The 26,509-nt window shown below is 41.1% G+C and overlaps 1 protein-coding gene across 2 annotated transcripts in view; it reads right to left on the bottom strand.

The window, feature by feature from the left end:
• The window catches only part of HMCN2 (hemicentin 2), a 2,554,053-nt gene that overhangs the window by 2,319,552 nt on the left and 207,992 nt on the right, over positions 1–26,509 (bottom strand). For both annotated transcript variants that reach the window (XM_044058392.1, XM_044058391.1), the window contains exon 2: positions 2,095–2,165. In XM_044058392.1, the coding sequence (XP_043914327.1) occupies positions 2,095–2,165 (71 nt within the window). The remainder of the gene's footprint in view (positions 1–2,094; positions 2,166–26,509) is intronic.

The raw sequence follows: 26,509 nt of genomic DNA, 5'->3' as shown, positions 1-26,509 counted from the left end.
TGGAAATGCTCTCAAAAGTATGCAGGGTTTCACCAAAAGAAAAATCCTCTGGAGGTGAAGCATAGGGAATGGATTTCCCCTGCATCTGAATCTTCATAAGCAGATAAAAGCATGTCTTCATATTCAGAAACCTCAGAGATGTTGGACTCTTAGTCTGTTAAAGCTGCTGGGGACAGGTCACTTTTTCTCTTAGCAGGGGAAGGCTGGCTTCCCCTAATCAGCATAATCAGGTCTTCTGTCATTTTAAGCATTTGATGTTGTGGCAAGGAAGCAGGTGCTTGAGTTTGGGTCATTTTTTTAGGCGTAGCTTGTATTCTTGGCCTTAGAAACTCGGAAGTTTTAGACAGAAGTGAAGACGCAAAAGAAGTCGTCAGTTTGTGTCGAATATCGGTAGTGCAAAGAACTTCATCAGAAGCCGGTGCCTGCACAGCATCTCTGGACCCATCCAAGGTAGAGACATCTGCAGGTTCCATAGTCAAAGAAGAGTCTTGAGGCATACCGGACTCCGAACCGGTCTCAGTAGCCGCCTGCGAATCCATTAAAGTGGGCATCAGGGGCAGCGAAAGCACATCACGGAGTACCGGCGAACTGGTGACTAGCTTAACGGAAGCGTAGTCAGCAGTTTTGGACCTGTGCGGTCTGTCTCTGTCTTTATCCTTAAGTTTTTTTCAGAAGATCGGTAGTCGGGTGGCTTACCAAAGCCATTTCGGAATACGGAGATCAAGAACGAAAGTATTTAGTGACAATAAGGGCCCAACAACGAATAGTTCGGGCATTGAACAAAGCACAAAACAGATGAGGTATGTTGTGGTCTGGGCTTAAACAGGGTGATGCAGTAAGAATGGAAACCTCGGTGTGGTATTTGCTTTCCACAGGCAAGACAATTGTTAACTTTTTCTGACATCAGTTAGAGCAAGAAAAAAGGATCCCCAATGGGGTACTTAGCTTTAGAAGACTTCAGGATGATTCAATTCGTAAACGAAAACTCAGGTAGCTGCCGACTGGCATTCATGCAAACTGCTTCTGCTTTGGGCTCCTCGGCAAGAAAGACTGATGTAATGGCATTGGCTGCCTGTTTTTATACCCCTGACGACCTGACGTCAGTCCTGGAGCGACAGCAAATGAAGCAGAAATACTAAGTCTCTGGTATTCGGGCTGACTGAGGGTTACCTGCAGGCAGATAACCCATGTGTGATGACTGCAACAGTGAAACACGAAGAACATCAAATGTTCTTAAATAACCATATAAAATACATTAATTCCTCTCATAAACCCAAACATGTTAGAACAACACATAATGAACAAATCTTGAACTTACTATCAAATTACTAATAAACTGACAAAGTGTGCCAAATATTTGCTACATGTCTTAAATTCTCACTTCTAATACTGGTTTAATTGGAATATTATCATTTAGTACTGGGGGAGTAACAGCATTTAATAATAATTGCCATTTAACTTCTTTTTCCCCCCAGAATTGCCTTTATATTTCCACCCCTCGGGTTTGATTTAATATGCTCCAGTATCCCAAACTTGAATGTATGACGCACTATGCTCCCTTCCAGATGTCTATATAATGCATTATTTTGATCATTTTCATCCTTAAAATGCACCAATAGTTTGCAAAGGTTGAAATATTGTATATTTACTATGCAGAGATTATATGCTGACTAACCCTTCACATTACTTTACTAAAAACCCTTTCCACTAACAGTATCACCACCGAGATGACACTCTATCTTGGATTTGTATCTGAGGTTTAATGATTAAGGGTTTTTTTTTTAAAGGGAGATAAGTATTCAGTGTTTTGTGATTTGCTCTTTTTACTCATTCAGTGTTTTGTGATTATCTCTTTGTTATACCCATTTGTGATATAATCTCTCTCTGTCACTATATATACATATGTGTGTGTGTACACACATACACATGTAAATTTATATTCATACACACGTGTATATATAAATACACACACACACACACCATTCATTTCTTTCACTAGCATTTACTGTGTTTCTGCATTTTGTCTGCAACTTGAACAGAATTTTCACACACAGAGCTGACACGTGGATGAAATCACAGCATGCCAATGCATACCTGAACGTATAGCTCACGAAGCTCCTTCTGGAACTCTTTAGGATCCTCAGTAATCATGACTGGTCCAACCTCTAGAAAAAAAATTGAAATTTAAGAAAATACATTTAATTAGTGGTTAAATTATTAGATCATCATATAAAGCTTTCAACCACTTCTGTAAAAAGGTTCTGCCAAAGAAGTGTCCATAACCAGCATAATACAATGCAACTGCATAGACTTTTCTAGATAATTTAAGAATTTTTTTATAAGTGATTTCATTTCATTTTATTCATAGTTTCCAGTTACTTTTGATAATACTTCACCAGTCAGTTTTCAGGTTATACGAGTTCATCTGATATAATGGCATCTGTTTGTTTCATTTCTTTGTAAAGAAAAACCACAGCAAAATAACACATCACTGCATACAACTTATTTGGCTCACTACTTCAGAGGCAAGGCATCAAAGTACAGCATCAGTGTTGTGGGTTCAGTTACCAAACCTGCACATGGAGGGTCAGACCAGAGAGACACAACTGATGAGGTGACAACCTGCTCAAACAGAAGGAAAGTGTATGGGTCATCAGGGTGGGACTGTCCACGTGCAAAAAGTCTAAGTTAGCCCAAAGCATACTCTTGTCATATAGCTGGAGGTAACACGGTGGTACATTCAATCCATATTCAGATTGCATGAGGGTGTACAGGGCTAATGTTAATATGCAATGTTGATCATTCATAAAGAATATCTTGATGACTAAGACATAAATAAAAACACTCTGCTTCCACCTGTCTTTATGATAACTACCACCCTGCCCCAAATCTACTCACCAGGACATAATCTGATTGGGAAAAGGGTAATTAAAGGGAAATATGTTTTAACAAGTCCATGTGGACAACAAACATTGGAATCTACATGTCTCATATATAACATTGAAATACAGCCATGCAATTACTCACAAAATCATCATCCAAAGTGAACCTTAAAATAATGGTTGTACATTTAATAAAACATAAAATAGACAGTCCCAGTGAACAAACAGTAAATACATTCATGAAAAGTATATTCTAACATGAAAAAGTTTCCCCAAAGGAGTAGTCTTCAGGAGGAGAAGCTGAGGGAATAGAATCCTCAGCATCAGAATCTTCATAAGGGGAGAAGGCATAATCTTGGTCCTCAGAGGAGCCTGAGGAAATAAGACACTTGTTCAGAGGAGGCATAATCTTCCTCTTGTCTAGGCCTTTTGTCAGGTGAGGGTTGGGAACCCCTGATTAAAGAGATCAAATCTTCAGCCATTTTGAGCATCTATTTCTTAGGCATGGGGCCTTGAACTGGAGACTGAAGTGCAGTCTTTTTAGGTTTAATAGGAGTCTTAGTCTTAGGATACGTTTTTATGGTGAGCGTTGTTGGTCTGAAGACGCCTTCAGAAACCGAAGGTGTTTCTGCAGCACTGACATCTTTATCAGCAGTGTCGTCGGTAGGGGCTACACAAAATGGCTGCATCTGCCTAGTACTCTCCGCCAAAAGCTCCGAAGCGGTCTCGGGTTCCAGATCTGCAGTAGTCAGGGGCTGCGTCAGAGCCTCATTGAAGACCAGTGAACCGGAGACCGGACCAGCCGAGGCCTCAGAGTCTGGCTTGGGTCTAGGCTGCCTGTCCTTATCCTTGCGTTTTTTGTGCATGCCGGTTGTCGGTTGCTCCGATGGCATAGTGTAGTTAAATTTTCTACCGAAGTAGTGTAGTGCTTAATCAAAGCGTCTTTTTATAGTACGCTAATTAAACCTAGCACAAAAATGACAACCAGTGACGTCGTGGTCTGGGCCTAGGCAAAGTATGCAGTAAGAATGAAAATCCTTATGAGGTATTTGCTTCCCACAAGAAATACAATTATTAACTTTTTCTAACATCGGTCTGAGGCAAGAAAAGTTTCCCCAACGGGGTACTTAGCTTTATTGAAGACTTCGGATCTGAAATTCGACTTCGAAAATCTCAGGAGTTGGCCGACCGGCACTTGCGAACTGCTTCTGCTTCGGGCACCGTGCGGCAAGAAAGACTGAAGAAAATGGTGTTGGATGCATTATAGATACCCCTAGTGCATTGATGTCAGGGAAGAAGCAACAGCAACAGACGCTGGACCAAGACTTTGGAATTCCGGCCGACTGCAGGACCGTCTGATGACAGGATAACCCAAGTGTGATGACTGCAGCAGAGTAACACGATGAACATCTTACAGGGTTGTTGTGGGATGGGGTAAGGTTAGAGCACCCTCCCCAGCAGCACCATGCACCTGCTGAAGACAGGAACTGCAAAACTCACAGGGTTGTTGTGGGATGGGGGAAGGGTTAGAACATGCTCCCCAGCGCCACCGTGCTGCTGCACCCTGTTCTCAGACTCCTCACCTGAATCTGGTTCTGTGTCAGCTTGAGACTGGAGGAGGAGACGGTGGGTCCAGTAGATACAGTGAATGAGGAGAGGAGCAGATGTTCATCTGTCAGGATGGGGGGAAAAGTTATTTTACATTTCAGAAAACTAAATACTCAAAACTGCATTCCCCAGAATCAATAACATATGAAAAACAATGCAGCCATTAGTTTCTACAAGGAAAAGGTTACCCCTGCAGCTCCTCTCACACCCCATCTCATGTCCACAGTTATAAAGTGTTGCTCCATTTGGGATTCTGACTTCCACAAAAAGTTGTACAGCCTCTGAGACTAGAAAGTAGGGGGGATATGTAGCATGCAATAGGAAGTCTGTTTATCCGTCTGCAAAAATACTGTTAGACACATTTTACATCACGGACTTAGTGCTTAGCAAAACACCATTCTGCCATTTTAATTTCATACTATGAATCTCAGACAAATATTGCTTATTTGCATAGTTTCTAAGATTCTCTAGGTTGTTTGATTATGAAAATGGGTGCCAGCATCATGTAGGGGCAAATTTCAAATAACTGTCTGACCAGTAACAAACTTATTTATTAACTTGCTTTCACTTCTTGTCCATATACCTCTCAACCTCGTAGTGCAAGTATTCTAGACAAAACTCAAAATAATGGGAGGACAAAGGCCCAAAATCAGACACAGATTTATAAACTTGGAAAGTTACTAGCAGCACAGATTTGTTTTACTTAGCATGCATTTACTGAAGGAAACAAAGTCTGAAATTCAGAGGTCTGTAATTATTTAGTGACTTCAGTCCTCAATGGTTTACCAGAAAACCAACATTTTATGACAAGCAATGCAAAAACCAAGAGGCACAAATCTGGACCTTCTGCAAAAATTTACGACAATTGAGAGTATTGCTTGCCACCTGCTTCCATGTCAGCAGCTTAAGTTATGAAGCAAGACAAGCTTTTAGTGAAGCTTTAGTCATCCCAGAATTATAATTCAACACTCCAGTCATGGATGGTACATCTGCTAAGAGCATCCATGGGCTGCAAATAACACTGGCCAAAATCTACAGATTCAAGAGAAGAGCCCCGAGAAAGGAACACTGCATTATTGTGCTGAAAGTCAGCTGACTACCCTTGACAATCTGGCAGATTTTTAATCATAGGTAGGTACTAAGCTATTGGCCCTAGGGCCTATATAAGCCTAGCCAAACTGTACCCTGGCTTTTGCCACCCAAGAAAATAATTTTCCTGTGCCCCTGTCAAGCAGAGCGACAGAAGTGATCCCCGGGGTGAATTTCATATCTCCCATCCAATCATCAAGATTTTTCTTGAAGAGTGCAAATGAGGAGCTTTGTTTGATACAGACAGCTAGTTTGTTCCAGGGTATGGGAAGTCTCTGAGACAGGAATCTATCCCTCCAGCATGTTCTGTTTATTGCAGTGACAAGGTTTAGGTCCCTAGAGCGTGTAGCTCAGAGGGATCGGGATTTCTTTATGTGGAGCATGTCCAACAGCTCTGGGTTTGACATAGCTTTGTATGTTAGGCAGAGATGGTCTCTGAGTAGGTGATATGCAACAGAGTAAAGCTGGAGTTTGAGACTGTCTGCGTAGGGCATCTGCTTAAGGCCAGTAATCCTCTTTGTGAGGTACTTCTGTGGCCTTTCCAGTTGTTGTAGATGTCTTGTGAGGTACATACCAAAAGGGGTGTTGTACTCTATAATGGGTCTAATAAGTGATGAGTAGAGGGGAACAATGACCTCTTTTTTCCTGGATGAGACCAAGACTTTGGAACTCGGGCCGACTGCGGGTCGCCTGCCAGTGGATAACCCAAGTGTAATGACTGCAACAGTGAAACACGATGAACATCCTTTTGTGATGGTGTGCCACATAGAAGGATTTACTAACTACTGTGGCGATGTGATCAAAGGAGAGACTACTGTCCACCTGTGTCCCAAGGTCTCATCACCCTTTCGGTGTTAAGTAGACTACCGCCTATGTGGTAGTTCATGGGTACAGAGTTTTTAGAAGAAGGGATGACAATGCAATTTTTGGCATTGAGCCTGAGGCCATGGCTTTGACACCAGGCATCTGTCTCAGTGAGGCCCTTTTGTAGGATGTCCACATTGTTAGATTTGATTATGGCTCCTAGTTTGCAGTCATCTGTGAACTTTGTTAGCCAAAGACCCTCTGTGTTAGCCTGTACTTCAGAGAAGTAGATACCAAACAGGAGAGGCCCTACTACGGAACCCTGTGGTACTGCACTTGTCACTGGTCTGAAGTTGAATTTAGAGTCTGCTACTTTCACAGTGTGGGTTCAGTCAGTGAGCCAGTTGGCATAGGGACTTTTGACATAGGGATTTATACCTAGTTTAGTGAGTTTGTCTATAATTCCAGAGTGGGGGATGGTGTAGAAAGCCTTGGCGAGTTCTAGATAGGCTGTGTGTACCACCTTACCCCCATCTAGAGCTTTGGTGACCACTTCAAAGAAGTCTATCAGGTTTAGGAGACATGATCTGCCTTTTACAAACCCAAACTGGATAGGGTCCAGAGTTTGGAGATTACCAATGTCATTGTTTATAAGTTCCATGATGATACACTCCATAGCCTTGCAGACCAGGCTCATCAGGCTAATGGGGTGGTAGTTCCTGGGGACTGTTGTGGCTCCCCCTTTGTGGAGTGGGATAACCATTGCTGTGTGCCATTCAGTGGACACAAAGCCTGAGGTGAGGCTATGACTGAACATGGTACTTAGGTGGGGAGCCAGTTTGTTCTGTAGTTCATGTAGAACGCAGCCTGGGATGTTGTCAGGTCCCATGGATGCTGTGTTCTTGGCTTTGGAGAGGGTGTTTTTTACCTGTGCAGCCATGATTACAGGTACTTTGCATTCTTCCATTATAGAGATGAGCCCTTTAGGGGATGAGAGAGGGGTAAAGTTAGCACTGAACCTATCTGCCAGGATGTTGGCAATATCAGTTCTGTATATTTAGTGCCACTGTGCTGTAACTCAGAGCAGATCTGAGTGTTGCCATTGAGATTCTTGACATAGCTATAGAATGCTTTGCGGTCATCTTTAGAATCAGTGGCGATATTGTTTTCATAACTAGCTTTGGAGGATTTTTGAGGGATCTCAGCTTTTTACTGAGGCTGACCACGGAGTTCCTCCAATCATGGGATTTTACTCCTTTTTGCAACAGTTTCTTTCTTCTGTTGTAGAGTTTGTTTGTAGCAGGGGACCACCAGATTGGCTTCCTTTTTTTGGAGGATAGCATCTTGGTTCTGTTAGGGATTGCATGATCCATGCACTCGTGTAAGTGCTTATAAAGTGCAACTGTATAGGATTCATTCTTATTTATATAGTACTTAGTCTGAATTATCTGCAGATCACTGCACTGGACACTCAAGATGTGCAGCAATAACTTTAAGGTCAAACCAAACAGCTTCTTCCCTGACCACTCCCCAGTATTCTTAATTTACACCAGTAATTCTAGAACTCCTTCACATCCTCATTTTGGTTAACCATCTGCTTTAATATCATTTAAGGTGAAACTCAGAATTGAACTTCTGGAGATAGCAAACTGTAAGTGCACAGATGCAGCCACCTAACTACATCAAAGCAATGCAAGTACAACAGGCTGCAGGAGATGACTGCAGTGTATATTATAAAGTTTTATTTATTTTATTTATCCTCTGTCAAATTCTGACTTTCCTGGTAAACAAACATTAAATAAACAAATAATGGGCTAGTCCCACTAGGCTACTTGTTTCTTTTTCAGGGGGTACCTGAAATTATATTTCTACTTCTGGGGAAAATTTGGTTAGGACATTGGCAAACTTCCTTAATCTTTTTTATAAGTGCTGTGGAATATTTTACACCCACATATCATCAACTCAAGTACATGGGATCTCATTTTAATGTCTCATCTGAAGAATGACCCAGACAGGTAGGAGTGCAGCACCCCTTTAATGCTGCACTGCAGTGTCAGTAATCCAATCATGTCGAGAGGGAAAAGAACCCACAACCTTCTGGTCTTCCAGCACCAAAACAATTATGCTACCTGTTGTGCCACTGATACTGTATGCATTTACATTTCTATATTATTAGTATCTGTATTTTCATGTCAAAGATACTGCCTAATAATGGCATTCCTTTCCAATACATATGCTGTTCATAATCTGTTTTTCTGTTGTAGTAATTATTTGCAGCTGAAAAAAGAGCCACAGTAATCCACTTCTTCTGCCTTTAAAATGGAAAAATAAATAAATTACTTTAATTCTTAGTTTTTGAACAGTTATACAACCGAACACTCAGTATCAAGGTGCATGTGTCAAACTTGGACCTATACAAACAGAGGCATCTAAAGGTCAAACGTATGCTAAGGTTACATTCGGTACAAAAAGCGCCATACATCCAAAGGACAAAGTTATGCTTTGATTACCTCTGTACAAAAAGTACACACAGAAAATTAGACAGGCATTTGTTTTTATTTTTTGGTGTGTTTTATAGTGGTGCAGGGTTGGAAGGTTAGCTTCGCTTTTTGTGTTTCGATATTTTGTGTTACGGTATTTTAAACTTTCAGCTAAATGCAGTTTCGGAATTATGGTCTCGACGTGGTGAGATTCGTGATTTTGGAAATTCAAAATTATGAAGTAGATCCACTTATATATATATATATATATATATATATATATATATATATATATATATATATATATATATATCTAGTATGTACATGCCTAAAATAAAGAGAATTAAAAAATTGCGTCCAACCGTGTTATAAAATCCATGGCTTTCACTACTTCTTAACTTGAACAAAAATAATTCAAAGACATGCTGAGTGAAACAACATGTTCCTGAGAGGGTTAGATCAGTTACGTCGTCTGGTGAAAATGCATACTGATTACACGCACACACGCGCACACACACACACACATACACACATGCACACAGCCACAACCACACACACACAGCCACAACCACAACCACTGCATTTCCATAGAAGCTTTCAAGTTAGACCAGAAGTCTGGTCAAAGAAACATGCAGCATATTGATATTTTATTTCAGTTGAAACACCTTCAGTTGTTTTCCTCATCACTGAGCCCCCATAGTTCTTTACTGGATGCTAGATACTACAGCTGTGTGCAGGTGAGCTGGAAATGTACTACAAAATGTATGAGTTCTTTTCTTTCTTTCAAATATCAGCTGCAAGAATGTCTAATAAAAGGCTGTAAGGTACGGGGTAATCATTCAAATACATTGTTTTTCAAACAGAATAAGTCACACTTATGCAAAGTCTGATGTTTAATTCCAGTAACCTGCAAGGACCAGTCACATCTTGGGTCTATATTAAATATTCAAACACTTAAACGTTTGAATCACTAAAGATCGAACTTTAGTGATCGAATGCTTAAATGTTTGAATATTTTAAAAAAATTTTAAAAAAAAAGTAAAACAAAATGTAAAGTGTTTAAGCAGGGGGGGGCAAGCTCCCTTGCACCCCCCACCCCCCGCTACTTAAATATACCAACTCCGAGATCACACTTCAGTGTGCTACAGTGCAGAAATGGAAAATTTCCCATTCCCTATACTGTAGCGCAATCTTAGAATTGGTATATTTAAGTAGCTGGGGGTGTGGGGGATGCAGGGGGGCTTGCACCCCCTCCCTGCTTACACCCTTTAGTTTTTCTTTTTTAATTTTTTTAAATATTCCAACATTTAAGCTTTCAATAACTAAAGTTCGATCTTTAGTGATTCGAACATTTAAGCAAATATTTACTATAGACCCCTGTAGACACAGTGTTCATTATGTCCCATTGGTCACCTGCAATTTATGATTGTTGCTTTCATCATGACACTGCAGTGGAAAGGCAGCTTTCACTTTACATTCAGCAAGCTGAACATAATTAAGGTAACCAGACTCTTGATTCTGAAACATTCTATTACAGATGTCATAAAATGGTAATGCATTCAAAACTCCTACCTCTTACATGCACATAATTTCAGACTCTCAGTCAGTGTTGGTGAAAAGCAGCTTATTCTGTAAAATGTGCCACACACACTGCACCCTCAGGATGTATTTTACTTTACATAAACATTTCCTGCATGTAGAAGAGAAACACCATGCCAGCAAATGGAATGTAATCAACAGGGATTTGTTAACATGAATCCCCTAACACTACCGCAGACCAGCTGTGGAATGAAAGTTTCAAAAAGTCTACAAAACAAAGACAATACCATGGTGGAACTTTAAGGCTTATTTTAGTGTGAATACTCACTAAAGGAGCATGCAACATCAGCTAACAACCTTGCAAAGGTACTGACCAAAGACGTGTGAACGTCTGAATCTATCCACCTGGTCACCAAGGTGTCAGTCATCCTTGAACCCCCTACACTTCAGTTATATCAACATATTTCAGGGCCACTCCACCCTACACTGAAACAGTATTTCCTTTAGGTATAACATCACCCCCCCCCCCCCAATGATGCCCTTTATGTATTATTTTCCATCCTCTGACCCTCCTCCTTACCTCTACCCCTCCTTGTTAGTGAATGATAATGTAATGTATGTGCGTAAATATCACACTGTATTTAATCTTTCATTAATTAATTAATTTATTCTTCTATTACCTGGTTAATTCAATTCAAACTTATGTGAGACACAGAACATATCCTGGCTCTGTAAGTGCTTGCAAGGCAGACAAACTTATGCCATATTAACTGATCCAATCACAGGATGCACTCACACACAAATACACACACTCTCATACAAACACACACACACATGCACACACAACATCATGGCATGCAGTGCAAATATACATAATTTCCAGGCTTTTGCCTTTATCTACAGAACACCTTTGGGATAGGATAGGAAACCAGAGCAATAGACCACATGGATATAAAGCTTACATACAGACAACACCCAGAAGACACTGCATGTAAAACATGAACTGAAGACCGAAGTACTGTGTGGTAGCACTGTTGACTTGCACAGAATCTACAGTTTAGCAAGCACTGTGACAAAACAGGAAAGCGGGCTGGCAGAATTCTGCATGTTCAGGACAAAGCAACACCAGCAAAAAATGGTGAATGATCTATATGATAAGCTATATAGAGGCAGTAGAAATGTTTAACATTTACAGTCAAGAGGAAAGTAAGTTGGGAGGCATGACAGAATAGTTCATATCAAGGAAGCTCACACAGTCTAAGTGATAATATATTTCAAATGCATTCATACATGAGAAGTAGAAATAGTTTGACAAAACAATATGCTTTGCTCAGGGGAGCTACAAAGAAGCATCAGTTCATAGAAAGAATGGTGGTTAATAGTAATAACCTTTCTAGAGACGCAAATTCAAAGCCATTCTGTAAAATGAAGAATGCATGGGATACTTATGCATAAATACTATCCCTTTCAAGGGCTTGATTGTGGGGAGGTACTATTAGACAAGTTAGGCCTACAGATTATCATATAAAAAATTGACAGATTAGGTGGGTCATGTGGCATTTATCTGTCGTCAGAATTTTTGATTCTATGTGAAGAGGAAAAGTAGGTAATTCTGTTTTACACCACCAGGAACTGCTGACTTGTTAGTATGACCACAATGGAGGGAGAAATAATGGAATCCCTTCTGAAGAGACAAGATATTGTGAACCTTGACGCCTGCAGACACCATATACATCACAGCTTGTATATACAGCTCAACTTGAATTCCTGGGAGCATGCCTTTGTTTCAGTGATAAGTTTTCTTGCAGGGGTGCGGATTCCTAAGTCAAGTGGCATTTTATGCAAATGCTGCATACTTTGAGATCCTTATGGAGAAGTGTCAGTGTCAGTCATCTTAACAGACAGATGAATTTCAGTATTGTTGGGTGCGTTTCCAGTGTTTTGTGGTTTGCTGAACTGCCATTGCCTCTTGTAGCTACATTTTTACTGACTCAGTATCACACTGATAAAGCAGACAGCAAGCCTTTGATGTAGTTGAAAATAGGGATGCAGGGGGGCCGCCCCTCCACAAAACAAATCATTCTTTTTATTTCTTTAGCATTTTAATAACACTGCATTTCCCCATTGCACAATGCAGTTTCAATTACTTTCTCTCATCGTTTATTCATTTGATTGCCTGGTATTTCATTTAAAGACATGAATCCTAGATTCAAATCAAAATGGTCATATCTAGCAGATCATGGAGTTACGAGTCACAAAAATAAGAAACAGTGTCAACATTGGTCTACCTAAACTTCACTAACTAAAACTGACATACAGAATGTGGATTTACAGATGAAGGGATACAGTAACCATAAATCTTAATAGTGGTCAGGGAATATCTGCAAGCAAAATTGATGTAACCATGAATTTAATGGGTGGCCAGGGAATGTTGACAAACACAGTTATGTAGAAACCATGAATATAATGTGCAGTCGGGGAATGTTTCCTAACAAAGTGATGCAGTAACCATTAAACTACAGGATATGGCCATGGAATATAGGAAGTTTTTGATGATTTAATTTTCTTCTCTCAGGGAGGAGAGCATAGGTTTCCTCTCGACAACATCAGTAGTATCTGTGACTGATCAAAACTAGGAAAAATGGAGATTTAGAATGTGCCACAGATAGGCATGCACCCTGTTAAAAAACGTAGTCTTCCTTGAAGGAGTGCAAACAGTTCAATCTGCAAAGGCAATGAGTCAGGACATGTCAAAGCATCAGTAAGGACAGCATATAGGATGTCCAATAACTGCATGTGATCTCAGGTTTTCGTCCTATTCCTGACCCTCAGCTGAAGACAATGCATGACTAAGATGATGTTTCACTTCTTTTAGGTATGGAGTACATGGTGAGAAAACTATTTGGAAACAGACACTTTTTGTCAGTACAGTAAAGACAAACCCAAATTAAGCAGCATATGCAATTGTACATGGTAGAACTGTAACCACTAATGTTTTGTGGAGATGTGAACCTGAAATACTCTGGTATTCAATACAGAATACATTTTGTGCTATAATGTTGAACTGACTTGTCTGAAGTTGCAAAGCAGATAAAATGAAATGTGAAGTGTCATGCCTCAGTAGTGGCTAGACTGGTAATTGTCTGGGATAGAGCAGTGGTAATAATTTAAGGTAAGAGGATGCAAAATTAATAATTCTCAGAGGAACAGAGCATTATGGCAATGCAGAGTACATAGCAAGTGACCTTTACTAAAAAAAAAAAAAAGAAGAGAAGGAGGAACATGTAGCCAAAAGACCCAGATTCTAGGCTTCATTCAGTTCTTGAAATTTTACAACTTAGCAGTATTTGAAACATGGTTAACACCTTGCATTTAGGTCAACGCATGTCACATACCAGGCTTATGGAAAAGAGTACATAATGAAATGAGCTGCTTGAGTAAATATCATACTAACTAGTCATCTAGCTTTAAGTACTGATGCAGTGGCATCACCGAGTCAGGAGAAGAACTTACCGGTGCAGCAGTATGTTTAGGGTGAATGAATAACTGCGGTACCAGCTGCATCTACTTAAAACTAGGCAAAGCAGAAAAGCTTGTGGTTAGCAGTCCTGATTTGACAGACTGAATTAAACTAATCATTCTGGTAGGTTTCAGTCTTCCCTGGAATAAACATTGCAGGGAAGAAATGAATGACTGGCTACCACCAGATACATAACAACCCTACTCATGGGCAGTAAGACTGACACGCTGTGTCAAATACACTGGACTCGGTTGGAGCAAAGATTCAAACAGCTGCAAAACTAAAAAAATGTTAGTGGGACTCTGCCAAGATTTGTGTGCTGGAAATATGCCTCCCCACACAAGGCATCAGGCATTAAAAAAAGCTTCCAATGCAGGTGAACCAATCTTTTTTGAGCAGTCTTAGTCACAGTATATCTGTAACTACAAATGCTTCAGTGTCATGGCTGAAAAAGGTCCATGGACCAGTTAATAATACTGAAAATGTGGCCACTGAAATATGTACCATGTAAAGACATTACCAGAATCTGAACCAGAAACCTGCCATGGAAGAATACATACACACACACATATATATGTATAAATGCACACACACCACACAAGTCCATACTGAGCATACAAAATAAATACCATCAGAAGAATAGGCAAACTAAACAGAAAACACATCACATTACTTAAAGAAAGGAATAATTGAATCCTGTTCAACTTTATAAAGATAGAAAATATCTGTTTTGGAAACCAATGTATATTAACCACTTTTTCTCTCCTCTTTCACCAAGAAAAAAATATTTCCCCACTACCAATTATAAACTAATTTAGAACCTTCAAACACAGGGTAAGTCAGTCTGAAATACACCTGGAGGCAGAATTTAAACTAATTTGGTTTTATTGTGCAGACCACCCAAAAACAACTGACATTACAACCCACTTGGCTTTCAACACACGAATGAAACAGTGTCCTGGTCATCTTCACCATAAAGTCAAATCTAATACAGCCCTTCCAGAAAAAAAAAGTAAAGTTGTGTTCACTTACCATAAATGTAAATGTTCGAGTGTATTCACTGTTGCAGTCCTAACATATGGGTTATCCAGCTCCCAGTAGCCCCCAGTCGGCCCGAATACCAGAGTCCTCGGTATATGACGTCGGCTGTAAAACTGATGTCAGAATGTCAGGTATAAAGGGAGGCAGCCGACGCCATTTCCTCAGTTTTTCTTGCCTTAACTGTCAGGAGCCCCCAAAAGAAGGCTAACCCAGGAAGGAAACACCCTGGAAACATGCCATCCAAAAAAATAATCAAATATCTAGTCCGTGCCTTAGGAAAAAAAGGGAATGGGGGGTGGGAAACCAGGACGGCAACAGTGAATACACTCAAACATCTACATTTATGGTAAGTGTACACAACTCTACTATGTTCTTCGTGTTTCACTGTTGCAGTCCTAACATATGGGTTGATTCCGAAAGCCCAGGAAAAAAACAAAGGGTGGGAGGAAGAATCACATATTAAGGGTTGGTAAGGCGGCCTTGCAGAACTGCAGAGGCAAAACCAGCCCTGGATTTAGACAACAAAGGTAGACTGTAATGCTTTGTGAAAGTATGGACAGACGTCCAAGTAGCTGCTTCTAGAATGTCCTTAGTAGGCACACCTCTCAAAAAACTGCAGAGGTAGAGGCTGCTCTAGTAGAATGTGTCCTAATACCCTGAAGGGCAACCTTCCCATGCTGCAGGTAACAAAAGTGAATACAATGAGCAATCCATTTATAGATGGTTTGTTTTGAAATAGCTTTACCCTGAGCCCAAGGAGCAAAACTAACCAGCAACTGCTCAGACTTCCAAAAGGGTTTAGTCCTGTTTAAGTAAAATCTCAGCTGTCTATGCACATCAAGAGAGTGCAGAATCATGTCCCCTTTATTCTGTGGATTATTGAAAAAGGTAGGCAAGTGAATAGACTGGTTAAGGGTCAGTCTGGAAACCACCTTAGGCATAAATGAGGGAATAGTTCTGAGAGAAACCCGATCTGTATGAAAAATAATGAAAGGTTCTACTGCCATTAAGGCTTGCAGCTCCAAAACCCTTCTGGCAAAAGTAATAACCAAAAGAAAAGCAGTCTTCCAGGAGAGAAACTTTAAATCTGCAGAGGCAGCTGCTTCAAACGGAGGTAGAGTAAGCTTCTCCAGAACAAAATTAAGATCCCAAGCAGGAGTAGGAGCTCTTTTGGGAGGTCTAAGATTGCTAGCTCCCCCCAAGAACTGCTTCATCAAGGGGTGAGAAAAAATGGGTTGCTCAAAAGAACAATGAGCAGAAATTGCTGAAGCATGAATCTTGATTGAAGAAAAGTAAAGGCCACCATTAAGCAATCCTGCTAAATAATCAAGAATGAGTGAAAGAGAAGGATGAGAAGAGTCTTCTCCTTTAGCTAGCATCCAAAAGCAACATCTCTTCTATTTATCTGTATAGGATTTCCTGGTGCTAGGCCTCCTAGCCTCATGAAGAACTTCAACCACCTGTTGTGAAAGCTTTAATTAGCCAGGCAGTTAAATGCAGAGTTTGAAGAGGAGGATGAAGGAACTTTCCCCCTTCCTGAACCAACAGATCTGGTAACAAGGGAAGATGCCAAGGATGAGCCTGGGAAAGGCTGCGAAGAAGGGGATATCAATGCTGCCTGGGCCAGTCCAGTGCTATACGAATAACCTTTGGTTTTTTGTCCCTTATCTATAGCAGCACTCTTGGAAGAAGAGGCAGAGGAGGGAAGGCATAAATTTAGAGCTGTGTCCATGGGAAGGACAAAGCATCCACTTTCCAAGCTTTGTTGTGAAACTCCCTGGTGCAGAAGGCTGGAAGGAGATGATTGGTGTGAGAGGAGAAAAGATCCATTTGTGGAGGGCCCCAATGCTGAATGATGTGATGGAAGATGATCTTGTTCAGTTGCCACTCATGAGAATCGAGAACGTGTCTGCTCAATTGATCCGCCAAGGAGTTTAGCCTCCCTGGAAGATACTGGGCTATTAGATGTATGCCCATGGTAGCTGCTAAGGACCATAGTCTCATGCTGTGTCTGCACAAGGGGTAAGAGTGAGTCCCCCCCTGCTTGTTGATGTACCACATGACTGCTGTATTGTCTGTCCTGATCAGAAGAGTTCCAGGGTAGAGTAAGTCCTTGAAAGCCAGCAAGGCCTGCTGCACTGCCATCAATTCTTTCAAGTTTATGTGCAGATGAATCTGCCGGGTGCTCCAAGTCCCCTGTATACCCCTGCCTTCCAGATGTGCTCCCCATGCATAACCTGAAGCGTCTGTGGTGAGAATCTGGTTGGCAGGTGGTGGGCAAAAAGGCAGCCCCTTGTTCTGAGAACAGGCTGTCACCCACCACAGAAACTCCATTTGTAGACCGGGAATTAGAGGAAGAATTAAGTCCAAGTCCTGTGTGTGTTGACACCAAAGGTTCTTGAGGTACCATTGAAGTTTTCTCAAATGCAGACTTGCATATGGGATCATCAGAATACATGAAGCCATGAACCCCAGTGCTTGCAGGAATTGCCTTGCATAGAGCTGGGTCAAGTTCTTGAAGTAAACCAAAAGGTCTTCTTGTTTCTCTTGAGGGAGGAATACCATCTGGGTAGCTGTATTAGACTCATTCCCAGGAAAACAAGCTCCCTTGTAGGAATCAACTTTGAATTCTTTTCGTTGAGAGGGTAATCCAGAGGTGAGAATGTTCTTCACGAAGTCCAAATCCTTTTTTAGTTGTTCTGGGGAGTTTGCTTGAATGAGACAGTCGTCCAGGTAAGGATAAATCTGAATGTTTCTCTGCCTGCAAAAAGCAATGACTGGCACCAGACAGTTTGTGAAAACTTGGGAGCAGTAGATAAGCCAAAGGGCATTGCAGAGAATTGGAAGTGTTGCTCCCCAGCCCTGAAACAAAGGAACTGCCTGCAACTTTCCCTTACTGGAATGTGCAGATAAGCCTCCTTGAAATCCAAAGTTACCAGCTATGAATCCTTGCCCAACATTGACAGTAACTGTTGAAGAGTGAGCATGTTGAATTTGGGAATCACCAGAAAAGTGTTTAGAATAGACAGATCCAGAATAGGGTGCCAGGTACCCCCTTTTCTGGGTACCAGAAAAAGTCTTGAATAAAAACCTAGGCCTGCCTGAGTTGCAGGAACTGGCTCTATAACACCCATAGTCAGTAGAGAAGAAATTTGAGTTTCTACCTCTGCCCTGAGAGTTCTGGGTATGTCTGGGTACCCTTGTAGAACAGGGAAGGTGTGAAAATAAAACTTGTAACCTTGTTTTACTATATCAAGCACCCATTTGTCATCTGTGATGGTGGACCATACCCTCTACAAACCTGACTAACCTTCCCCCCAAAGGAAACCCTGGGCCCGCAGAAGTAGGTACAAGAAGGCCAGAGTCATTAAGAATGCTTTCTTTGGGAAGCTGGCTTAGAACTTCCTGATTTAGAAGAAAAATGATGCCATTGTTTAGCCTTTTGAGGGGCAGAAGACTGCCCTCTGGAAGATCTGAAACCCCTAGGCCTAGAGCGACCCTGCTTGCCCAGGTCAGGAAAAGACCAATTCTTGGAAGGATAATGCCTACTAAACCGAGGAGGCTGAACCTGAAGGAATTCTTTAACAGATTGCATAGATTTTGCCTTATCTTCCAACCCCTTCAGTACCTCCTCAGCTTTGTTACCAAAAAGGTTGCCTTTATGCAAAGGAACATCCAGCAATTTAGATTTAACAGCTTCAGAGAGAGGCTTCCCCCTAAGCCAAGCATGCCTTCTAATAACAGAACCAATGGCTGCTGCTCTGCAGGAAGCCTCCAAGGTGTCAAAACCACAATGTAGTGAATGCTTATTAACTAGAGTGGCAGAATTTAGTAAATCTTGTATGTCTTTGTTCTCCAACATGGAAGGAACTTCCCCAAGTTTAGCCTTAACAGCCTCCAAAGTATGCTGCTGATACTTAAGCATGTGAAAAAGACAATTCACAGATCTAATGGCAAGAGTTGCTGAGGTATAGACTTTTTACCCCACCTGTCCAGGGCCCTAGACTCCTTATCAGAAGGTACAGGGTTTTTAGCAATAGTAGCCTTAACACCATTGGGACCTTGAGAAATAATCTCAGGATCAGCAGTGGGGTTTCGAAAAAGAAATTGATGAGAATCAGGAATCTTATAATACCTATCAGGCTTTCTGGGGGAAGGAGGAACAGAATTAGGAGTTAAAAAATTTTCCATGAAAACATCGTCCACAACTTCCAAAACTGGAGGAATAGCCAGAGGCTTATGCTGTGGCAAATCCAAAAATTCCCGGATTCTTTTCTTAGTCTGAGGAACATTGTGACTTTCCCATTTAAAGTGCTCTCTAAGAGTATTCAAAGTATCCCCAAAGGAAAAATCTTCTGGAGGGGAGGCAGAAGGGATAGAGTTTTCAACATCAGAATCCTCAAAGCCAGAAAGAAGTTGAGAATTTCCTTCTTCACCAGCAGAAATACTGCAAATCTCAGAATCTGAGACAGACAAAACATCAGGAGACAATTCCCTAGCCCTTTTGGAAGAGGGTGGTTGAGAGCCCCTAATAAGGGAAAGATCATCACTTGCCATCTTCACTAACTAAGACTGAGGCAAGGGAGGGGAGGCGGCTGCCTGCTTGTGAGTAGAGTTGTGGCTAGAAGGTTTGCTAGTTAACCGGAGGGACTTGGGAGACCTAGAAACTGCAGACGTCTGAATTAAGGTAGTCTATCTGACTCTGGTCTCCTGTCGAAGAGAAAAGGCGTCAGAAGCCGGTGCTTGCATAGCAGCTCCAGACCCATCTGAGGCAGCGACAGGCAGAGGGTCAGAAGGTGAAATGGCAGCCTGCGGCATGAAGGACTCCATAAAGGTCTCGGCAGAGGCCTGCGGCTGAAAATCTGAGAACTGCAGGGGCTGCGAAAGCACCTCTCACTGACTACCGCTGGGCTGACGACCAATTTCACTGGTGCATCATCAGCAGATTTAACCCTAGATCTGTCGTGGTCCTTGTCCTTGCATTTCCTAGATACATCTGAAGTCAGGAGACGAGAAGACGCCATACCGATGAACTTAGGCCAGATTTTGAAATGCTTATACAAAATCTTAGCTCTACGGCGTATGGTACGTGGGTTGAAGGAAGCACAGAGATCACAATTAGGGACATCATGCTCAAGGCCCATACAGGTTATACAATAGGAATGGAAATCACGATGTGGAATCTGTTTCCACAGGCAAGATAATTGTTAACGTTTTCTGACATTCGTTACAGCAATAAAAGAGGGTCCCCAACGGGACTTATCTGAGGGCATCTTCAACTTGGTAGTCGGAATGTAAAAAGAAGGTAAACAGCCGACCGGCACTAGTGTGAATTGCATCTGCCTCAAGCTCCACGGCAAGAAAGACTGAGGAAATGGCATCGGCTGCCTCCCGTTTTACCTGACGTTCTGACATCAGTTTTACAGCCGACGGCAGCCGATGTCATATACCAAGGACTCTGGTATTCGGGTCAAATGAGGGCTACCAAGAGCCGGATAACCCATATGTTAGGACTGCAACAGTGAAAAACGAAGAACATCAGGCTGTTTCAGACAAATCCCTACTGCAGGTCCTGCTAGAACTCCTCAGATTCAATGAAGAATAAAATGAATCTTCACCTGAACTGATCACTAGTCACATACACAAGAAGCTCCATTAGGGCCACTGAAATCCACAAGTCTTGTGTCTTCAGGCAAAGCCCCTCTTTTACCCTACAACAAACCTTTGGCTGAGGAACTCACCATGTTTTGTTGCCTCTATGGTGCCCCTTTTTATACATCACAGAACTGACAATTCAGTTCACATTAACTTGCTAATACATTCAATTATCTTTCTACTTCAATGTGGGGATTTTCCAGGCACAAGGCCCACTTAAGAGTACTTTCCTCCTACTCACACATAAGTTATAGATAACAGAATATTAATCTTAGCTCAGCTATCATTTTCATTGTTAAGCACATACTAAAATAGGTAAAAAGCCATGGCACCTGCTTTGTGGATCATCTATTCCCCTTCTTTCATAAAGCAAACTGCATATTCAGCCACATTTGATAATTTGAAGCCTAATCAAAAGAATTGTTCCTGACTTGTGCTTAATCAAGTGAGCTGACCACTCTAAAGTTGAAACCACCGAGAAGTTGAGAATAATGCCCCAGAAAGAGCTGTATATTTACAAATAATATAACACCTGAATGAACACTGACATTTTTATGAACAATATATCTTTTTATAGAACTGCATCTTTTTTATACCTATCATGGTATCAAGCCTGAACACAATGCCCATACTGCAAAGGTGTTAACAGATAAAATCTCTACTTCAGTGTCAAATATCTCAATGAAGAAGTTATGTATTTGGAGCACTGAAAAGGTATTCATCATTACATTCCATTGTTTTTTTTTTTGTTAGAATGTCTGTAACTAATTAGACGTGATGATGGTGCAGACACAGTCGTCTTTCTCTATGACCATTGGAGCCTATACACCAATGCAAGTTCTTGGCATTAGTCCAGCCCATCTCCATTTTGTTATGGCTGGTATTCCTATACAATCCAGTTAGTATCAGCACTCTTTACTGTACTAATAACATGGTAAATTATGCTGGATACTATACGATAAGTAGATGACTAGTTCCTACTCTACGCTTACTATCATTACAATACTTAGGATGGTCCTGCAGACAGGATATGATACCTTCAAGATCTACCTAATAAGAAGGAAGCTGTTAACAGTACAAAAGGTGTACTGAACAGTTGCAATATAAAAGGGACAAGATGTGCAGAGAGGCATCCAGCTGGAAATGCTGATTAACTTACTATGAGTTTCTTTGAGCATATGGATTATGTTGCACAGAAAGCAAATTGGGTGTAAATAACATAAATATATATAGAGAGAAAGAGACTGCTCAAAAAATGGATCAGTAATACAAATAAAATGACATTGACTCACAACCCACTAAATCAAGTCCCTGATCATATTATATTAAGCAGAACAAGATGAATTGCCTGATAGGTAAATCACAGGAACATAAAATGTAAACTATCTGCAACTGATTAATCTTTGATTTTATTTCATAGACCATTTTGTTTGTCTGTACGCTCTGTTTTATGTAATCTACTCCCATTAAAACTGCAAGATAGCCCTACAACGACTCTCCACATTGCATGCAGCCCCAAAATTAAGGCTCTCCATGTGACTTGGCAAGGCCTCTCTGAAAATATCAGTACTGGATTTTATACAATCTGCAGGGAATACATCACCTACATCAGAATGTATGCTATGATCTGGGTCACTTAATCAAATACCACATAGTCATATGCTGACACTGCAAGAAAAGTGGTTCTGCCTTATCATTCCCAATTAACAGTGTCACTCCAAAACTGAAACCTAGCAAAATCTGGAGCGTACTCCAAGTCAGACTGCTGACCAATCACAAGTGGAGTCCCACAGGGATCGGTCCTAGGTCCTCTCCTGTTTGGCATCTACTTCTCAGAAGTCCAGGTCTACACGGAGGGACTCTGGCTGACCAAGTCCGCAGATGACTGCAAGCTGGGAGCCAGTATTAACTCCCCAAGTGATGTAGACATCCTACAGAAAAGCCTCACTAAGATTAATGATGGGTGTCGAAACCATGGCCATAAGCTTAATGCCAAAATATTAGTCATCATCCCCTTTGGGGAAAAACTCAGTTCCTACTAATTACCACATCAATGGGTGCCCACTGAACACAGAAGGGGTTATAAGAGATCTGGGGACACAGGTTGACAGAAACCTCTCCTTCGACCACCACATTGCCACTGTGGTCAGAAAGTCCTTCTATGTGGCACATCTCATTACCAAGGGTTTTGCATCCAGGAAGAAAGAGGTCATCATCTCTCACTACTCTTCCCTCATTAGGCCAATCATTGAGTAGAATGCCCATTTGGCCTGTACCTCACTAGATACATGCAACAGCTGGAAAGGCCACAAAAGTACCTCACGAAGAGGACCGCAGGCCTTAAACACATGTTCTACATGGACAGACTCAAAAAACTCCAGCTATTCTCTGTCTCATATCATCTACTAAGAGGTGATATCTGCTTGACTTACAAAGGCATGTCTGACCCACCTCTTTTAGAAATGCTACATCTAAAGAAATCCCAATCCAATCGCACCACATGCTCCAGAGACCTCAACCTCATTACCACAATCAACAGAACATGCTGGAGGGACAGGTTCATAACCCAGAGACTGCCCATGCTTTGGAACAGACATCCCATACATGTTAAGCAGTGCACTTCACTGGCCATCTTCAAGAGAAATCTTGATGAGTGGATGGGAGCTAGAAAGTTCATCCCGGGGTTTCACTCCAGTGGATCTACTTGAGAGAGGCACTGGGAACCAACGTCAGGCGGCACAATGCCAGGGCACTTCTATGGGCTAGGCTTGTAAAGGCTCCAGGGCTATTAGCCTAGAACACACCTGTGAACCTATGAACATAACTAAAAAAAATCACTTAATACCTAGTGCCAGGAAGCCAACTGCAAAAGCACTCCTTGTTAAGCTACTAGAGATTCATCAGAGTTGATGATCGAGGCAATCATATAGGCTCCAGGCCTGAAATGACTTGCATAAGGAGTATGTTTGCCTTTCTTTGTACTTCGTCACTTGCTATTGTGTAGCACTTGAATTGATAACCTGAATGAACTTTAAAAATCACCTGGCATTTGATAACCAACTGTTAGTCTTTCTGCTTTCCTGTACAGATTTTGCTTACCTAACATCAATCCACTACATAAGATCCTTAGTGCAATATCAGGAAGACCAGCAGCAAAGGAATCCCAAAGGAAAAATGAAGGCAAATGTAGAACCAAAAATTTTTAATACAAAACACCAGGATTGAGCACTTTCGTAAACCAATTACTTCATCAGAATCAAATCAGTTAAGAATAACACCATCCTATTATACCCCTCCACTTAGTCACATGTTAAGCAATTACAACTAATTACTAGTTTCTTAAAGATGTGGGCAGCCATGGTGGTGCAGTGGTTAAGCATTGCCACCTCACAGCAAGAGGTTCTCCGGTTCGATCCTCGGCTGGGTTGCCTTCTGTGCGGAGTCTGCATGTCCTTCCTGTGGTCGCGTGAGTTTCCTCCGGATGCTCCGGTTTCCTCCCACATCCCAAAGACATGCTGCAGGTGGATTGGACACTCTAAATTGGCCCTAGGTGTGAGTGTGTGCGCCTTCTGTGGAAGGTTGGGCACCTGGCTGGCAACTTGACACCATAAAACTCCACTGCCAATCATGAACGGACAAGGTGATCCGCTGTGGTGACCCCTAACTGGGAAAAGCCGAAAGACGAAGAAGAAGAAAACTAGTTTCTTAAAGATCCAAGCACTCCAAATGTAAAAACCCCCACAAACACAAAATTAAATCATTACACTTGCAAATAATGCTCATAAAACTTGTGTAAAACATAAACAATACCAAACGTTATAATAAATGGCATAAATATAACGAAATATGTTATACATAATTAAAAACAAATTATATATATATATATATATATATATATATATATATATATATATATAAAGTTTATCATGAATATATCCCTATATAGAAATGGTGCAAGTTTATACAAGATATGACTTCAGCCTTAGTACAGTGGATATGGATAATCCCTCACTTAGACCAGTGTGGGTAGTGGCATTCAATTGGAACTGCCAACGCAGTTCTCTTTCTTCTAAAAGATCACCCCAAGGACCCCCCCCGATATCTTGCAACACTTGCTCCAATACAAAGAAACAAATATAATGACCAGGAAACTCCATAATGTGTTTGGCCAAAGCATTGCTACAGTCCAATTTTCTGATGTCAGTTTTGTGCTCGTATATACATTCCTTTATTTTTCTCTTGGTTTTGCCAACATAGTATCACTGGCAAGTTTGGCATATAGCAGCATATACCACCTCAAAACTATCACAAATCCAAAAACTCCTAGACTTAATAAACATGCCTTTAATAATAATGTGGTTACCCTCCAAAATATCATGGCAATACTTACAGTGGCCACATTTGTATGTGTCTGCTCTCCTGTTACTGCAGCCATACTAACAATGTATAGGTGGTTGTTCCAAAAAATGTTTTACTGTCTTGCCCCTCCTAAACAAAACCATGGGATCCTTGCCAAGTTTTTCCCCGGTATCCTTAAAAAGGGGAAAGAGCTGCCAATGTTTTAAACAAAATTTCTCTAATTTGGGTAGCTTCATTGCAATACTCAGTAACAAAGACATGATTTGTCCTAATTGAATCACTGGGCCCCTCATTTTTCTCCACCAGAACTGCAGTATAATTGGAATGTATTAATGGCACTGTACCCCCATTCAAGCTTCTCCGAATAGTGTCTTCACAAATGGGAGCTACCAAAGTCTCAGGGTAACCCCTTCTGGCCAACATGTCTACGTTTCTCGCATTCCACTACCAATTGATGGTGTGAAGAGACCATTCTGGCCACTCTGGCAAATTGGTCTTTTATGATTCCCATTTTTTGGTGTAGAGGGTGATTGCTCTCAAAAAGAAGTAGGCTGTTACTATACATGGGTTTCCTGTAAATTGTACTGGCCCACTTCCACCCTTGATAATCCTTGGATATGGTCACATCTAAATAATTAATAAATTCATCATGGACCGTATGGTTAAACCTCAAGAAAGTGGTGGAGGAATTGATGAATTCCATGAATCCCTCTATTTCTGCCAAAGACCTATTCCAGATGATAAAAATATCGTCCAGGAAGTGTAAATACAACTTCCATGGTGCAACTTCGAAGTGTCTAAACGGAATATATCTTTCCCACTGTAATAACACAATATTAGCAAAAATGGGGGCACAAGGCCCCCATGGCTACCCCTTTTGTTTGTTTATAATACTGTCCCTTCCAGGAAAACAAAGTTATATTTTAAAACCACTTCCATACAAAGGACTAAAGCATTCACTGTGTCATTGTTAAATTCCGTGCTGTCAGACAAAAAGTTGTGAAACCATTCAAGCCCTAGTTCATGGGGTATAGTATTAAATAGTTCCATAACATCAACAGTCAAAAATAAGCAGTCCTTCGAGAAGTCAAGATCCTTCATTTTCAATAGGAAGCCCCATGAATCTTTGCAAATATGATCAAAGGGTTTCAAAACATCTTTAAGCAAAAGTGTCTACATATAACCCAAGTGGTGGGTTTTTGACTTTCTAGCACTGACAATGGGACGCATGGGTGGATCAGTGGTGTATTTATGAATCTTGGGGATAACAAAAATTCAAGGCATCACCTTCCTCAGTACAATACCAGTTTTAGATTTCTTAACACACTCCAAATGTATAAAATAGACCTCTCATTCACCACATACCAGGAAATTTGAACAGCCAACAAAATGACCCAAGAAAGGTCTTCGTATTCAAATTTATTTATTTCCTTTTGTTTAATGAGATGGTTTGACTGGGCACTGAGGCCAATTTTCAGAAGAGGCAATTCAAGAGTTGCTTAAAACAATGCATTTTTAAACAGTGAAGCTGC

Source organism: Protopterus annectens, chromosome 16.part0 (assembly GCF_019279795.1).
Source record: "Protopterus annectens isolate FY-2018-M chromosome 16.part0, PAN1.0, whole genome shotgun sequence".
NCBI lineage: Eukaryota > Metazoa > Chordata > Ceratodontiformes > Protopteridae > Protopterus > Protopterus annectens.
The sequence above is the reverse complement of the archived record's forward strand: the minus strand, read 5'-3'. Positions and strand labels throughout refer to the sequence as shown.